The sequence below is a fragment of the Emiliania huxleyi genome (assembly GCF_000372725.1).
Source record: "Emiliania huxleyi CCMP1516 unplaced genomic scaffold EMIHUscaffold_39, whole genome shotgun sequence".
Classification (NCBI taxonomy): domain Eukaryota; phylum Haptophyta; order Isochrysidales; family Noelaerhabdaceae; genus Emiliania; species Emiliania huxleyi.
The window spans coordinates 207,557-224,404 of record NW_005199045.1 but is presented as its reverse complement, the minus strand read 5'-3'; the positions used below and the strand labels follow the sequence as shown (position 1 = coordinate 224,404).

At 64.8% G+C, this 16,848-nt stretch overlaps 5 protein-coding genes across 5 annotated transcripts; all 5 read right to left on the bottom strand.

The window, feature by feature from the left end:
* Positions 1 to 89: 89 nt before the first annotated feature.
* On the bottom strand, positions 90 to 987 carry EMIHUDRAFT_209366 (hypothetical protein; the record flags this gene model as incomplete). The annotated part of the gene is made up of 3 exons (XM_005771160.1): positions 90 to 104; positions 247 to 552; positions 880 to 987. 3 exons carry the CDS (start codon positions 985 to 987, stop codon positions 90 to 92), a joined length of 429 nt encoding a protein of 142 aa, XP_005771217.1.
* Positions 988 to 1,305: 318 nt separating this feature from the next.
* Positions 1,306 to 3,764, bottom strand: EMIHUDRAFT_451211 (hypothetical protein; the record flags this gene model as incomplete). The annotated part of the gene is made up of 7 exons (XM_005771159.1): positions 1,306 to 1,512; positions 1,801 to 1,947; positions 2,018 to 2,065; positions 2,275 to 2,348; positions 2,768 to 2,927; positions 3,567 to 3,598; positions 3,758 to 3,764. 7 exons carry the CDS (start codon positions 3,762 to 3,764, stop codon positions 1,480 to 1,482), a joined length of 501 nt encoding a protein of 166 aa, XP_005771216.1. The 3' UTR covers positions 1,306 to 1,479.
* A 354-nt stretch (positions 3,765 to 4,118) lies between these two features.
* EMIHUDRAFT_209364 (hypothetical protein) lies at positions 4,119 to 5,372 on the bottom strand (the record flags this gene model as incomplete). Its single annotated transcript, XM_005771158.1, has 3 exons — positions 4,119 to 4,787; positions 5,062 to 5,094; positions 5,175 to 5,372. 3 exons carry the CDS (start codon positions 5,370 to 5,372, stop codon positions 4,119 to 4,121), a joined length of 900 nt encoding a protein of 299 aa, XP_005771215.1.
* Positions 5,373 to 7,420: 2,048 nt separating this feature from the next.
* On the bottom strand, positions 7,421 to 9,965 carry ECH1 (enoyl-CoA hydratase). The gene is made up of 7 exons (XM_005771157.1): positions 9,458 to 9,965; positions 9,240 to 9,287; positions 8,921 to 8,953; positions 8,801 to 8,853; positions 8,566 to 8,608; positions 8,448 to 8,493; positions 7,421 to 8,275 (listed from the first exon to the last, which is right to left on the bottom strand). The coding sequence occupies exons 1-7, from the start codon at positions 9,939 to 9,941 to the stop codon at positions 8,128 to 8,130; spliced, it is 855 nt and encodes a 284-aa protein (XP_005771214.1). The 5' UTR covers positions 9,942 to 9,965; the 3' UTR covers positions 7,421 to 8,127.
* A 25-nt stretch (positions 9,966 to 9,990) lies between these two features.
* Positions 9,991 to 10,933, bottom strand: EMIHUDRAFT_464073 (hypothetical protein). The gene is made up of 3 exons (XM_005771156.1): positions 10,473 to 10,933; positions 10,280 to 10,381; positions 9,991 to 10,218 (listed from the first exon to the last, which is right to left on the bottom strand). The coding sequence occupies exons 1-3, from the start codon at positions 10,890 to 10,892 to the stop codon at positions 10,066 to 10,068; spliced, it is 675 nt and encodes a 224-aa protein (XP_005771213.1). The 5' UTR covers positions 10,893 to 10,933; the 3' UTR covers positions 9,991 to 10,065.
* Between the last annotated feature and the right edge of the window lie 5,915 nt (positions 10,934 to 16,848).

The window sequence follows — 16,848 nt, the reverse complement described above, 5'->3', positions numbered from 1 at the left end:
CGAAGCTCAGCTCCCACCACTCCCTTCTCGCGGGGAATAGACAACGACTAAAGGCACGGCACGACAACATATCGGAATTTGGTCACGGCTTACAACTGAATGTCCTTGCACATGCAGTGGTTGGCTCCGGATCGAGCCCGACTTGGCTGATGCCGCGGGGAGAAAACCGTTTTCTTTTGGGGGGCGGCGAAGGGGAGAGGGAGAGAGGGAAGGGGGTGTGAGCGATTCTAAGATCAGGTCTGCCACCTCCCCACTGAAAACGAAAATCGCGGCTGGAGCGCGGTAGAGGCGGTCCTCGAGGCTGCCGCCGCGGCAGAGGGGGTAGACGAGGCACGCTCTCGCCGGCGCCAAGCAGACGCTGAGCAGAGGGAGCAGGGACCGGTGGCACGCCGCGCTGAGCGTGCGCACCTCGCTCTGCAGCTCGGCGAGGCCTTGGGCGCCGACACCGACCAGCGCCCTCTTGACCGCGAACCCGCTCGCGACGCGCGGGAGCGACGGCAGCGCGTCGCAGCGGTAGACCCGCCCAAAGCCTCCCTCGCCCACCTTGCGCGCCTCGGCAAAGCCGTCGGTCGCCGAGGTAAGCTCGTCGAGAGGGACGGCGGCGGGCGGCGCGGCGGCGGCGGGCGGCGCGGCGGCGGCGGCGAGAGCGGCGACGCTCGCACTCTCCGCCGCCTCGGGGGTAGACAGCGCCCCAAAATCCACCACTCTGGGATTTCGCGCAATCGCTTGACTCTGAAAAGCTCGCATGTACCTCCTGCAAGCGCTGTGGTCGCCGCAGACTGGCTCCGACTTGACGGCAGCATGGAGACGTGATGCCTCCATGCTGCCGTCAAGTCGAAATCGACATGCGAGTCGATCTTTGGCTCGCGCCAGAGGTACATGCGGCGTTTCGGGCGACAACAGCGCTGCGACCGCGAAGTGGCGGTGGACATGCTCCCATGTTGCCGACGCGGCGCCGGAGTGGCCGTCGCTGCTCGCCACGACCATGCCTCAATCCTGAATCCTCAGATTTTAGATTAGGACGCTGTCTACCCTCTACAGGCCAAAGGCCATCTTCCGTCTTCCCTCCATCATCTCCAAACCCAGATTCCATCAACTAGAGACGCCGTCGGTTTTCCTACCAGGGGCTCTAGCGTGGCTAGTGGGTCGTGCGCACGAAGCACGATTGGTCAGAGAGACAGTTACAGTACGCACACACATGCGCGCCCGGTCGCCCCACGATCTCCTGATCCACGCCGCACACATAAAAGCCGTGTAGTCTCTATCTCTTTCGTGGGGAGGCGAGGGCACAACACATTATTGTGTGAGATAGAGACTTTGGCTCGACTTTGGCGAGCAAGGCCAAGGACACGCTACGCGGCGCTACGCAACGCATGCCAAAAGCCAGCGACTGGACAGCGGGTGCGCAGAGTGACACACCTCTCCGAGGATACGGGTGGTCTAAAGACGGTGGGCTTCGTGGGTGAAGTCGCCGGCCTCTCAATTCCGCTCGAGCTGAACGAGCTCGAGTACCTGGGAGCAGAGATCAGAATCGCGGGTAATCTCAGGCCATCTCGAGGAATCTCGAGGGAGGTTGGAGGTATGCACATCTCCACACGCAAGTGTGGGCCGAGGGCTGTCCCACGGAGCACACGTGTGTGTGTGTGGGGGGGGGGGCGTGTGTGTGTGTGCGTGAGCGTGCGTGTGTGCGCGTGCGTGTGTGTGTGTGCGTGCGTGTGTGTGTGTGCGTGTGTGTGTGTGCGTGCGTGTGTGTGTGTGCGTGTGTGTGTGTGCGTGCGTGTGTGAGCGTGTGTGTGTGACCTGGAAGAAGATCTCGGCGACGATGAGGACGATGACGAACCACTCCAGCATGTTGGAGTGGGACGTGTGCAGCTCGTTGGCGAGCATGTCGAAAAGCTCCTTGATGAGGTCGAGCCGCTTATTCAGCACGTCCACCCGCCGCTCGACCTGTCCACAGCTCGAGGCGTGAAGAGGCGCCGTTCACAGCCTAGGCCGCCGACCCACCGCAGTGCTCGGCCTCGAGGTACTTGGACACGCGCATGTAGATGCCCAGCCACTCGTCATCCTGAGGGAGAGTGAGGGAGAGTGCGGGAGAGTGGGGAAGGTGGCGGGAGGTGGCGGGAAGTGGCGGGAGGTGGCGGGAGGTGGCGGGAGGTGGCGGGAGGTGGCGGGAGATTGCGGGCCATCTCGGGTCCTCTCGGGTCCTCTCGTGCCCTCACCCTCTTTCGGGGTTCTCGACAGGACCCGTGTCTGATTTCTTCCTTTCTCTCTCACCTCCCAAAAGAAGTCTGGGTGCTCGAGCATGTCCGAGTGCAGGTTGATGGAGGCGCGGTCGACAAACAGCTGGCCTAGAAGACGCCGCGTCCTCTCGGGTCATCTCGGGACATCTGACCGGGACGGCGCATCAAACAATCCGCTTGGCCGATCATCCGCTTGATGTCGCGCCGCCCGAGAGAGATTTGGCCTAGGAGCAGACACGCGGCCGCGGTCGAGGACACCAGAACATGTCCCGAGCGCCCGAGCGAAAGCAGCCTGCGTTAGGTTGTTGCTCCCTGGGACCCGTGTTGCGTGGCTGACTGTGACTGTGATTTCGGCCCCGGGATTGTGCGTTTGTGTGTCATACGCCGACACGAGGGCCGTGAAGTACGGTCTCGTGTAGTGTATTCAGAGCACCGCGTGAAGACAACGGATGGGAGTACAGTGAGAATGCAGCGGAAGGCAGCGGAAGACAGCGGAGCCCGTGTCTCTCGAGTGCTGGTTGGGAGACGTGAATACGTGTTTCCCCCTCTAGCGAGAGGAGCGCCGCTGCGCGCCATCCGCTCCGGGATGTCGCGGGTGTCTGCGATCAGCTTCTCGATGGTCCGCTCGAACACGCCGAGCTTCGCAGACTGCGCGAGCCCAAACGAGATCGCGAGCTTCTCGGTCACCTGCCAGGCGAGATACGCCGAGATACACGCCGAGACTGGCCGAGGCCGCCCGATCCGCCCTCTCGGCTGTACCTTGGCTGTACCTTGGCTGTCTCAGCTGTCTCTCGGCTGTCTCTCGGCTGTCTCTCGGCTGTCTCTCAGCTGTCTCTCGGCTGTCTCTCCGCTGTCTCTCGTAACTCTCGGCTGTCTCTTGGCTGTCTCAGCTGTCTCTCGGTGTCTCTAGGCTAGAGCTCTACCTCTCGGCTGTCTCTCGGCTGTCTCTCGGCTGCCTCTCAGCTGTCTCTCGGCTGCCTCTCGGCTACCTCTCCACCTGCCGCGTCGCGAGCATGATGATGTCCTTGTGAAGCGCCGGCCGCCCCATCCCCGGCGGCGCGTACGCGAACGCAAAGTCGTCCACCTGTGGAGAGGACGGGGTCCGTCAGGGTTCGGGTACTGTGGGGGTAGGGGACGGGGTCGTACGGCGCACGGGCGGCGGCGGCGAGCAGTCCCGTGCGGCCGGACCCTCTCGGGTGATCTCGGGTGATCTCGGGTGATCTCGGGTGATCTCCGCGGCAATCTCGGGGCGCTGCAGTGCTCTCGGGCAGTGTGTGTGCGGTCCTCGTCGGAGATCAGCGGCTGCTGCGAGTAGTCGCTCTTGACCTTGGACTTGACTCGCTCCTCGTCCTCCTCCCCTGTTCACAGCTGCAGGTGTGAAGAGACGCTGCTCACGGCCGGCCGCGACTCGTGCCTCGTCTTCTCGCCTAATACTTCGGCCGGCCTCGGCTCAGCTCGGACAGCCTCGGACAAGCCTCGGCCCGCCCCTCGCCCTTCTCGCCAAAGCCCCACAAGACGATGCATCCGTACGAAAAGAAGAAAGCGTGCTCGTCGCGGTCGTCGTACCCGCCTGCGCCGCCGCGGCCGCCCGCCGCCTCGCCGCCGCCTCCGCTCTCTCCGCCGCCTCCGCCGCCGCCCCCCTCCGCCGCGTCGCCGCCGCCCTCCGCCGCGCCGCCGCCGCCCTCCGCCGCCTCGCCGCCCTCCTCCCGCCCCGCATCAGCAGAATGGCCAAGGGGAGCGAGGGCCGGGGCCGGGGGAGCGAGGGTCGTGTGGAGGACGGTGTTGAGGCCGTCCTTGTACACGGTGCACACGCGCCCCCGAGGCGTCTCCTGTAAGCCATTCTTCGCTCTCAGTCCTCACCCACACACTCGCTTCGACTCAGGCGCCGCTCTCCTGCGCGAGGCGCTTCAGGTCGAGCGACAGCGCGCAGCAGTACACCGTGCAGCGCTGCAGCAGCTCCCCCGAGTCCTCTCGGGACCGCCCCTGCAGCCTCGCCCGGCTCCTCGGCTCACCTGGCGTCCTCGACTCGCCCCCCGAGCCCGCCCGCGCCTCGTCGGCATACGAGCCGCGGGGCCGCGAGCCGCCTCGCCGCTTGGCGCTCACGCCGGCAGACCGGCGTGCCGCTCCGTAGGACGGCATCGGGTGGCGGTGCGACGGAGGCAGGCGCGGCCGGTTGAGGGTTTCCGAGGAGTAGCCGGTCAGCTTGCGAGGCGAGGCGTTGGCGGCGCCGCCGCTCCGCTCGTCCGGAAAGGCCCCGTGCGCGGGCGCGCTCGCAGTCGCCTCGAACGGCTCGGGGAAGGCATCCGCATTGTCCTCGAATGACAGCTCGTCGATCGGTGGCGGCGGTCCGGCGCCGCTGCTGTTGCGCGGACTGTGGCACGAAAGGTCCCGCCGGCCATCGCTGTGGACAGAGTCGGCGTCGCTCTCGGCATCACGCTCTTCACCCGCCTCCAGTGTGGGCGGCAGATAAGCCTCATGAGCGGGGCTCGGGCCGGCGGCGCGCTCGGAGCTCTCTGAGGAGCCGCTCCGCCTGGCCTCTTCACCAGCCTGCAGCAGAGGTACCTGTGGATTGCTGCTGCGCATGCTCGTCCGATCGCTTGCGGGCCAGCGCAATTTTCACACCTTTACCCACCCAGAGCGAGCAGTGGCATTGTCGGCGAGGGCAAACCGCCGTCGCCCCCTTTTTGCGGCGGGCGAAATGCGGTGGGCATCGCGAGAAAAGAATTTTTTAGGCGCAGCACTCTTTACCAACCCTTTGGCTTTGCCTCCCTCGGCGCGGCGGCCGCGGCCGCATCGCGCGCGTGTCCCTCGCCTGCGCCACCCCGGTGGCCAGCTCTGCCGCGCCCTCGCACGCCTGCTCCGCCGAGTGGCGCCAGACGAGCAGGTACGAGGCTGCAGCAGCGCCTAGAAAAAAGAAACGCCTCCGCGAGTCACAGCAGCGTCGCGCGAGGGCGAGCAAAGGTCGGGGCTGCAGCGGCGCGCCATCGAGACGGAGGAGCCGGAGAGGGCCTCCGCGAAGGCGTCGGCGAGCTGTGGCCGGTCCGGGAAGAAGTTGAGGTAGAGCATTCGCATCTGGTGCGGCGTCGCATCGCCAACCTCGTGGATGACGTCGACGCGGCCGGGTCGGATCATGGCGGGGTCGAGCCTAGGGGGTGGTATCGGATGGTCTCGGGTCCTCTCGGGCCCTCTCGGGCCACCTCGGGTCCTCTCGGGCCCTCTCGGGTCACCTCGGGTCACCTCGGGTCCTCTCGGGTCATGGCGGGTCATGGGGCCCTCATGGCGGGTCATGGCGTGTCATGGCGGGTCATGGCGGGTCATGGCGGGTCATGGCGGGTCATGGCGGGGTCGCCTCTCGATGTGGTTCGTCGTCATGAAGAGCAGGTGCTCCTCTCCGGCGGCGACGCCTGTTCACAGCAGTAGGTGTGAAGAGACGCTGTTCACACCATGAAGAGCAGGCGCTCCTCTCCGGCGGCGACGCCGTCGAGCGCGTTGAGAAGGCCGGAGAAGGAAGCGAAGGAGGAGCGGCGGTCCTTCGGGTCGCGGTCCTGTTGGAAGGGCCGAGGAAGGCTATCAGGAGGCTATCAGGAGGCTATCAAGAGGCTATCAGGAGGCTATCAGGAGGCTCTCGGAAGGGTCTCGGAAGGGTCTCGGACGGGTCTCGGAAGGCTCTCAAAGAGCCTTTTGGAAGGCGGAGCGACGTCCTCACGCAGCACCAGCGAGCCGGCGGGTGCGTGCGTGAGGGCGTGCGAGAGGCGATCGTCGGTCAGCCCTGGGTTCGGGTACCGTGGGGTAGGGAAGGGTGAGTTCGGGTACCGTGGGGTAGGGGAGGAGATGGGACGAGGTGAGCCGAAGTGAGCCGAGATGGGCCGAGGCGAGCCGAGGTGAGCCGAGGTGAGCCGAGGTGAGCCGAGGTGAGCCGAGGTGTAGCCGAGGCAGGACGAGGTGAGCCGAGGTGAGCCGGAGGTGAGGCCCGCAGCCTGGCTCGGCCAGGTTGAGCACGCAGATGTCGTACCCCAAGTGCCCCGCCAGCGCGGCGACGAAGGAGGACTTTCCCGAGCCGGGCGGGCCTGCACGAGAGAGAGAGGGAGGGAGAGAGAGAGAGAGAGAGAGAGAGAGAGAGAGAGAGAGAGAGAGAGAGAGTTGGACGGTGGCGCGTGGAAGGCTGCTTGCTGGCTGGCGGAAGGAGGACGTGTCCCGAGCCGGGCGGGCGAGGGTCAGCGAGTAGCGCGCGGGAGAAGCGCGGCTGCCGTGTCGAAAGGAATGGCTGCCCGTCGGGTTGACACTGCTACGATAGCAGACCCCCTGACTGACGTATGTCCCAACCCGTCAGCGCCCCCCCTCCCCCGGGCTAAATCTTGGCGCCCTCCGCAGCTTCGCCTGCCTCATACCTTTCTCCCACGCCCGCTCCTGGCCCGTTGGGCATGGCGTCCCAGTTCGTGCTCTTCAAGGGCTACCACATGGGCAGCCTCTGGCTTGCGGAGCGCTTTAGCGCCATGCCGGGCTGCGCCCTCGCCTTTGAGTACGAGCGCTGCCTTCGCAAGAAGGGCGAGATGCGAGGTGGCCCCAACGAGACCGCCGACGGGCTTCGGAGACTGCCCGCCGGCGTCGAGAGCGTGCCGATCCGCGTGCGGGGGCTCGCCACGAGCGTCGAGCTGGCGCAGCCCAGCATGACGGTGCGCTACCTGGAGACGAGCTGCGGCTGCGACCGCCGCCTCAACCCGAACGCCGACAAGCGAGAGACTCACACCCTCTCCGCCGCGGGCCAGCTCGTGCCCTCCGCGGCCGCCGGCGCTGGGCGGGACGGAACCTTTTGCTTTGGGTGCGAACCGGGCCCGGCCGCGCCGTGCCGCGCGACGGGCGTGTCGCTCGCCTCCTTCTCGGAGCCGCACCTGCGCCACCTGGCCGCCCTGGCGGCGCTGCAGCCGCGCCTCCGCGTCGTCGTCCTCCTCCGCACCAACCACGTCAAGCACGCCCTCTCGCTGCTCCGCACCGAGTGCGGCTCCCAGAACCACGCCTTTGTCAGCCCGACCCACGCCTCTGTCAGCCAGACCCACGCCTTTGTCGCGGCGCGCCCAAGCCCACGTGCGAGCAGCAGTGCGAGCGGCAAGCCGCGTCTGGTGATGCGGGTGCCGCCTCATCTCCTCCTCTTCAAGACGCGGTTGGCGGGGCTGGCCAACCAGCGCATCGCTCAGGTGGCAGAGAACTTTGCGCATTCGACCGGCCGCGGCGTGACGCGCTACGTCGCATACGAGGCGATGCAGCTCGACATGGCGGGCGTGCTGCGCGACCTGCTCGCCGCGCTGGGCGCGCCGCCGCTCGAGCGGTGGCAGGCGGCGCGGCGCGAGGCGGTGCAGGTCAAGGCGGGCTCCGAGAACGTCTCCGCCGCGGTGAGCAACTTTGGGGAGCTCGAGGCGGCCCTGCGAGTCAGCGGATGCCACCGCGCGATGCTCCTCGCCGACCGGCCGATCGTGTTTTCGCCTGGCGGCTGCTCTCCCGACGCGCTACCTCTGGCGCGGAGGGAGCTCGGTGCGCTGGGGAGGCGGATGAACCGGAGCGAGCACTGCGCGTGGGTCGGCACCATCGAGGGCAGACGCTTGCAGGGCTTGACCCGGACCACGGCGGTCGAAGCGACGGTCCTCGCGCGTAGCTACTAGCTTCTTGTATGTGTACTTTAATCCTGACAAAAAACAGCGCCTATTTGAGACGTAGCGCACTGCAACTCCTCCACACCTCTCTTCACAGGCTTCTCCAGTCAGTACAGGGCTCCAATCACCCTCTGATGCGCGGCCTGCTAGTGGCGCCCACGTCCACCGCAGCGCGAGAGCGACCTGTGCAGCCGCCAGCCGCGTTGCGCCGCTCCGTGCGCCGCCGCCAGGCCCCGGCCACCTCACTCGTTCTTGAAGTTTGGCTTCTCCTTGGCGGCGAATGCGGCCATGCCCGCCTTTTGGTCGTGCGTCGCGAAGGTGGAGTAGAAGATCGCGCGCTCGAAGCGCAAGCCCTCGGCGAGCGACGTCTCGAAGGCGACGTTGACGCACCTGCAGGTGTGAAGGGCAGGGGCGTGAAGAGTACAGGTGTGAAGGGGAGAGTCGCTCAGAGAGTGTGGAGAGCAGAGGTGCGAAGAGCGGAGGTGTGAGAGCAAAGGTGTAGGTGTGAGGGGGAGAGGTGTCCTGAGGAGAGGTGTGGAGGCTCGAGGTGTGAAGAGCGCACGTCTTCGCCATCGCCACGATGGGCTGGGACTGCGCCGCGATCTTGCCTGCGACAAGAACGAGCCATTAGCAGCCGATAATAATTGAACGACGGGCGGGGACTGCGCCGCGATCTTTGCCTGCTGTCTTGAGCGCGTCGTCGAGCAGGTCCGCGGCGGGCACCTGTTGACAGAAGGTGTCACCAGACTGCGTGCCTGTGATTGTGTGTGTGTGTGTGTGTGTGTGTGTGTGTGTGTGTGTGTGCCTGTCCGCTGCCCCCGCGTGCCCGTCTCTCTCACACCGCGCCAATGCCCCACCCGTGGCCCGGCTGCGCCTTCGCCTCTCCATCCCTCTTACTCATCTATCGGCGGGCACCACGCGCGCCACCAGGCCGCGCTCACGCGCCTCCTCCGCCGACATCTGGTCGCCTGATGGCATAGCGATCCGCCGCTCAGAACCGTCAAGGCAACGCCCTCCGCCACCAGCCGGCGTCGCCCGTGAGGACGAGCTCCATTGCGCGCGACTTCCCTACAGTGGGGAGACACTTCCTAGACACTCCTAGACACTCCCTAGACACTCCCTAGACACCTCCCTAGACACCTCCCTACCGTGGGAAGACACCAACGTCACGGTGAATGCAGAGGATCGTGCCGTGCACTCACAGCACTGCGCGACTCAAGGGGCTCCGTAGTACAGCCGAATACGGCTGAATACGGCCGAATACAGCCGCATACAGCCGGATACAGCCGCATACGTGTCCTCTCGAGCGCTGGTTTGAGCACAGAGGTTATTCCGCTCTCTAGGCCCGACTCGCCCACCGCGCGAGTGAAGCGCTGCGTGCCGCCCAAGCCAGGGATCGTGCCTGCGGACGCGTCCGTGAGCGTGTCGTGGGCGTGTCGTGGGCGTGTCGTGGGCGTGTCGTGGGCGTGTCGTGGGCGTGTCGTGGGCGTGTCGTGGGCGTGTCGTGGGCGTGTCGCAAGCGAGCATGTGCTGTCTCGGAAATGTCTCGGAAGCGTCTCGAAAGTGCCGCGCCGAGCTTGATCTCTGGCTGGCCAAACTTGGCCGTGTCCGCGGCGAGAATGAAGTCGCAGGTCATCGCGAGCTCGCAGCCGCCGCCGAGCGCGAACCCGTTGACGGCGGCGATGATCGGCGTCCTCACGGACGACAGCTCGTCCAGCTCGCCGAAGAGTCGCGCCTTGTGCATGTCCATGTACGAGAGCGGCTGCATGGCCTTAATGTCGGCACCGGCGGCGAAGGCCTTGTCGCCCGAGCCCGTGACCACGATGGCGCCAATCTCCGGGTCGGCGTCGAACCGTTTCACCTCCTGCACGAGCTCACGCACCAGCGTCGGAGACAGCGCGTTGAGCGCCTTTGGCCTGTTGAGGGTGATGAGCCCGACCGGACCGCGGCGCTCCTCGAGGATGCACGTCAGCGGGGAGGCGGTGCTGAGCCGCCGCTGGGCAACGAGAGCGGCCGGGCGGCCCAGCGAGGAGGCGGCGGGACGGCTCGAAAACATGTTGTTGTTCTGAGGACTGATGAGTCCCGAGCACGTCTCGGCCGGCCGGAAAAATTAGCGCATTCTCGCGAGACTGTCTGCCCGCACCGACGAGCACCGCGGCGCTCATGCGGCCGCTCTTTACCTATCTCTTCTTCTTCCGCCTCCTCCCCCCCTGCCCGTTCGCGCCGCCGCTCGTCCCGCCGCTCTGCGCCGCGGCCCTCGCCATCATCGCGGCGCGCACCTCGGCGTGCGACGGCGGCGGCGGCGGCTGCACCAATCGCGCGTGCGCTCGCGCCTATCAACTTGATCATGGGCCGTTGCTCATAGGCCATGACTAGCTCATACAAGAGGCCCACCCCTCGTCTCTCCTCCGGCGGCGGCGCGATGAGCTCGGCGGAGGCGAAGTCGCCCTCGAAGAACTCCTCGAGGATGATGGCGGCGGCGACGTCGTCGATCGACTGCGGGACGGGCGCGAGAGGGCACGCGGTGGGCGCGAGGGGCTGGCGCGAAGCGGGGCGGCCGCCGGGGGGGTGCGAGGGAGAGGAGCGCCTGGCCGCGTGCGGCACCGTCGCCGGCGTTGGCGCGCATGGACGCCTCCGCTGACGAGAAGCGCTCATCCCAGAGGTAGACGGGGCGCGGCGCCGCCTCACGTGCCAGAAGCTCTCCAAACCGGCGGGTGGCTACCGCCTGCTCGCCTTCGCCGCCCGAGCTGTTGTACGGCATGCCGAGCACGAGCTGGGATGCGCCCTCGGACCGAGCCGCGCGCACCACCTGCGCCGCGACCGCCGTCAGGTTGGCCGACTGGTCGTCGATGATGCCGATCGGGAGCGGCGCGATGCCGGCCGAGACAGCGAGGCCGGTGCGGCGTAGACCAAAGTCAACGCCGAGCGTGCGCGTGCCGAAGCCGCGCGCCGGGGCGCAGGCCCGAGACGCCAACCGCGCGGCCAGGCAGAGGAGGGCCAGGACCATATGTAGAGGCGTGACAAATCGGGAGGAGTCGCAAGCGAGAGCTGGGTAGACCAGGCCGCGACGACGAGACGACGAGTGGCTGGATCGCTGGGCAACTAAAAGAATTCTTGGGACACAAGCCTCTCTCACAGCACACTGGCACGACAAGGGCGCAGACTGGCGCGGACTGGCACACACACAGGCTCAACTAAAAGAAAGGGATCGGCCCGCACACACCACACACACACGCGCGTCCTCCCATCCCTCCCTTGGGTTGTCTGTTTTCTTTCTTTCTTTTTACACACACGCGCACCACACTCCTCTCCTTAAAATCCCTGTGTGGTGGCGGCGTGCCGTCCTCCCATCCCTCCCTTGGGTTGTCAGTTTTATTTCTTTCTTTCTTTCTCCACCCCTGTGTCAGTGTGCCTGTGGTTGCGAGAGACTGCCAGTGAGAAGCTGGAGGCAGGTCGCTAGACTGAGATGAGCCGCCAGTGGAGTTGGGAGTCCACCGTGCACCGCGCTGCGAGCCTGTCGTGTCCCTTGTCAGGAGCAGGAGAGCCCCACCTGTCCCCCTGATCGTCCTTCCAAAATCCTGCTCGTGCAGGTGGGGACCCTGTCTGTCCTCCTCTCCCCCCCATCCCTCGTTTGGGTTTGTCTGTCTTCTCTTTCTTTCTGTCATGACTCTCCTATGGCTGCGCACCGCCGAGGCGCGTGCTGCGTGCAGCGCAGACCGCAGTGGCATGAGAAAAGTCACGCGATGCGACTCATTTGTTGACGCAGTTTGCGGCTACTTTTTCTGGTAGCAGCAATTGGAGAAACGCGCGCATCTCTACTAAAGTAGAACAAAAAAGTAGTCTCTTAGCATACTGTTCGTACCTCATGCATGACGTAAGCTGCGAGGATGCTGTAGCCTTCACTTTCTGCGTGCCTGAGCTGGAAAGATTCACGGATGCACCCCGGTCGAAACAAACAGTTTTGGCTGTTTTTCGGCGGAAAAGACGTTTTGGGGGGGGCACAATGTTCGTGATTCGGTTTACGGAACACAAAGTTTTTGTCGCCCGATCCCGGATCCCGTTCCTTCGCCCTGACCATGTGGACGCTGTCTCTCCTCCACCTTTCCCTTGGCCAAACAGGAGACTTCCTTGTCGAATCGAACCTCAGGAGGGACGCCGCGTCCCCGCGGTACGACATGAACTGCGTCAACTGTTCCGAGCTTTGCGCGTGGAGCGACCACCAGCCGGGGTGCAACGGCGCATACGCCACCGCAATGGGGATGAAAAGGGAAAGCTGGGCCGATGCTGAAGGCACAATGAAGGTGTATCCCGAGGGGAGCTATGCGTGTATCGCCTGCCGCTCCTGCAGGCAGACCCTTTACGGGCAGCCGAAGTTCTGGTGTACTCTCTAGAGCTCTCTCACACCCGCCGTCCTGTCCTCTCTCCACCGAGGCTTTCGTTGCCGACTCTCGGCGGTGCTGCTCTCACCCTGCTTGGTGCCGCTCCTTAGGAACTTCCTTGACGTCAACGACGCCACCGACAATGACTGGGATTCCTACCACACGATGGCAAAGGGCCTCGCGGGGTGCTACTATTCCGTCGTTTCGAAGTACGACTACGGCCTCGTCTGCGATGAAAACACGAGGACGCTCGACGACTGGCGGAATACGCACTCGTGCCCCTATACTGTCGACGGCTCCTACTACGAAGGCCCATATCGAGACTGGTCATACGAGTGCGCCAAAACTGCCCAAGCGTCAAACCCTCAGGAAACCAGGTGCAAAGGTACGCTCGCGGACTACGCGTTCGGCTGGAATCCGCATGGCCTCTGCCACGTCTTGCCAGGGCGCATCTTGCTCTCGACCCAGGAGTCCTGCGGGGGCAAAGACCCGAGGAGCAGCACCTGCGCAGGCGTGTGTGTATGTGACTCCTCACATTCTACTCACACACACACACTCACACACACACGCACACATGCACACACACACACACACATACACACAGACACACACACACACACACACCACACACACACACACACACACACACACACACACACACTGCGCAGGCATGTGTTCGGACCCGCGCCAGCAAGACCTGAACATGTGCGCCAACGAGAACCGGGGCATTTGCGAGGCCCTGATTCCGAAGACAGAGCTGAGGCTGGGCCCGGATTCGGATCAGTCTGAAGAGGAGCAGGCAGAGGTGTGCGGGCGATATGCTGTCAATACGGGCAGGTCGATTGAATTTTGTGTCCTTTACTACCCGTGGTGGGACAACTACCGTGCGCATTGCGGTCAATTTTATCTCGCGCACAGGACGTGGTCATACAAGTGGGGAAACGGAATAGCGATGGCGGGGAGAAACCCTCCCATCAAAGACGACGCGAAAAACCTACGCGAAGCATCATCGGGGGTGGAGCGGACCTCCGCTGATAAGGCGACTTTGAATGACTACTCGGTGAGAAATGCATGGGGTGCCACCGGAGTCCGCATGAGTTACAGCTGCCCGGGCTATCACAACGGAGTCAGCTATTTCGTAAATGACCGACGAGCTCTGCCCACAGTGACCGCGAACGCTGGACTGACAGATTGCCCTCTATTCACGCACAACCCAGAGGGGCCCTTTGCTCGCTTGCTCGACTCCCTGAGCGAGGAGCAACAGCCGCTCCAGAACTGCAACCTCGCTGCCTCCGCAAAGCCAACGCCAGGCTGCGCAAAAGGCTTTGACAAGCAGCACCTGTGGTGCACCAAGTATCCAGATTGCCAGGAGATCGATGTGAACGACGAGCAGTTTGGTGTCAGGTTCATACCAAAGTCCTTGAGCACTGTGAACGATGCTCTTGGTCAGCGCACAGGCCGCTCAGGGTTACATCGACCGTCGCCGGACACACCGACCATCGGCTGCGTTGGGGGCGAGACTGACACAAACTGGTGCTGGGGCGTCGCCCCTTGTCCCCAGAAAGAGCACGTCGGGGCGTCCACCGCGTATCCGAATCCGTTAATCTACCCGCCGATGCCGCCGTTCCCCTCGGACCCCCCTGCCCCCTTGCCCCCCCCCGCTCCCCCGACCCCCCCGGCTGCGACGGGCAAAGTAGCTCGCGACCCGTACGTGAACTTTGCGTTTGGAGGCTCTGCGGACTTTCGCGGCCGCCACGACGCGCTCTACAACTTCCTGTCCGCGCCCGGCTTGTCGGTCAACGTCAAGACAGAGGAGGCAATCTTCTTTGCGCATCACGGCATGCTGACGGTCAACGGGACCTTCTTGACGGAGGCGCATATCACGGCGCAGCTGTCCCCACAAAAGCTCGCCACTGTCTCGTTCTGGGCGTCCGAGCTCGATCCAACCAACTTTGGCTGGCGAGTCATCAACGGGACCTGCGTCGGTCGCCCCTTCCGCTTCGGCAACCGCGGCAAGAAGAACTGCTTCGGCCTCAAGATGGCGATGGACTACTCGAGCGCCACCTTTGAGCTGGGCAACTGGACGGTTACGGTGAAGGGCGTGCCGTCCTGCGACACCGGCCACGACTGCCTCATCAAGGGGCCGGCGCACCGGATCGACGTCGGGATCACCGCGCGCGGCGACGCACCGGCCCGCGACAGGCCGCACGGCATCATCGGCACGCGGCTCGCGCTGCCGTCGCCGGAATGAGGAGAGTGATGCCGCGCCTGACGCGCTCGTTTCCTGTAGGCCAATCCTTTGCCACGCCGTCTGTGGAACGCAACGGCAAGCACGACCACTACCCAATTGCGGGCGACTACACCACCTCCGCCCAGGCTGAAGGCGCCATCGAGGGCACGGCGTCGGAGTATGAGATGCCGAGCCGCCACGCGACCGGGTTTGTCTACTCGCGGTTCAAGGCGGCAAGGATCGAGCCCGACTCGGCAGGGTTTTCCGGGAGCATTGACGCGTCATCCATCGAGCGCGTCGACGACCCCCCCGCCGAGTCGGAGCCGCGCCGCCTCGCCGAGCACACGAGCAGCGCGTGATTGCGCATGAACCATGTGTGCCGACATGGCCACCGTTCAGCAGCAGGTCCAGCGCGCTCAGCAGCTTCTCCGCGCCAACCTCTCTGACAAGGGCTGTGGAAAAAGAAATGGACACCTTTAAGCACGAACCCTAAACGCTTTTTTCTTGCCCAGCGACGAGCATACGGGCGTTACGCAGTGACCCAAAATGTCCAGCTCAGAGGCACACCTCCGGAGGCAGGCCGCCGCGCGCCGGCGACACAGCTCCAGCTGTCGAGCTGACCCGCAAAAGTCCTCTCAGAGCGGGGAAACTGTGGACACATGCGTAAACAAAGGACGGACGTTGCGCGACACATGCGTGAACAAAAGATAGGACGTTGCGCACCGACGACAGGGTGCAAGGGCCTCTCTACTAGACCAGTACTCTCGCGACATGCACAGGGCCTCGACGGTCGACACGGCTCTCGTCGAGCCGTGCGTGACAGCGACCGCGAGGCGTCGAGACTCGAAATCTACTCGAGGAGGCACGTGAAGTTGGCCTTGCGCGAGTACTTCGTGCCCTCGTCGCCGTTGACGATCAGGGCGTGGCGCGTGAGGCCAGACGTTGTCTGAGAGCGAGGTCACGAGCCGAAGCGCGCCGAGGTAGCCGAAAAGGGCAACTTCCTCCTTTGTCCATCCAGCGAGCGCGTTGAGTCCAGGCACACCAACGTTGCCGAGGACGTCGTTGACCCAGCCGCCGACCCCCTTAGGGATGGAAAAGTAGTACGGGAAGTTGCCGAGGCAGCCAAACGGGTCTTTGCCACTGTAGTGATCCTCGTAGCTTGCCATCTTGCAGTTGGCGATGGCCAGCTTGGGCGGGCAGGCCTTTGGGTGTTTGAGGAGCGACGTGCGCACATCGATCGCCTTGCAGGAGGGGAGGGAGGGGGGCGGGGGGAGGGGCGGGTGAAGTAGGGGTGAAGTAGGGGTGAAGTAGGGGGTGAAGTATAGGGGGCAGTCAGAGGCGCGCCCAGATGATGGGCAGCGTGATCCAGACCACGGTGAGGGTCACATCGTCCTGCGCCGTCGTCGTGCCCCAGAAGGGGTTGTTGAGCACCTTGAGGCCCTTGAGCGTGCACACGAGCGGCTGGCCGGCGCGCTGGCAGTAAGTCATGTACTGCATCAGGTACTCCCACGGCGAGATCTTGTCCCCCCCCAAGTTGGGCTTCGGCGGCCACGGCACGTTCCGCACGTCCTCGTAAGTCTTGGGTTCGGGGATCGACAGGTTGCGGAAGTCGTAGGTCTCCGGGTTGTTGTCGAGGATGTGGTTGAGGACGTACAGGGGACGGACAGCCTTGCCCTTCCGGAGTGCATTAGGCTGAAAGTCGGGCGGCTGCACGCCGAAGCAAGACGCGAGCGAGGAACCCATGAAAGCCGACCCTGGCTCGGGCTTGTCTGCGTACGGGTCGAAGGTCCACGTCCACGGGGCCCCGGACGGATGCCCGCCGCCCACGCAGCTGCTGGCATCCTTCATCCACGGGCCTTGCCCGTAGTTGTTGATCATCACAGCTGCCTAGACAGTCAGGGGAAGCAGGGGAGTGAGAAGCAGCATGTGCGAGCGAGAGACAGCCGGGAGGGCACTGGCCGCCTTTGAGACGCCCTGCGCGATGGTGCCGGCCAGACCGGTCGTCTCGAGCACGCCGCCGTCAGAGAAGAAGCAGCGCGTCGGCTCGCTGAGCGCTTCCGCGTTTGGCTTGGAGCGAGCCCACCTAAATCCCTAAATCCGGGCAACCAATTAGAAATGCGACCGCCGGGCCCCGGGCGGCGCGCGTCTCGTCGGCCACGTCCCTACCCCCAGGGAGGGCGAACCCAAACGGGGACGTGTTTTGGCAGTACATGCCCCTTTGCTCGGGCTGCTGCTGCGTGGCGCGAGACGAGCTCGCCGACGAGCGCTACTACTCGCAGTACCTCGACGACGACGCGCGGGATCTCGACGAGGCCCGTGGCGCCGCCGCGGCAGACCCGCCGCTCGAGCTGGCG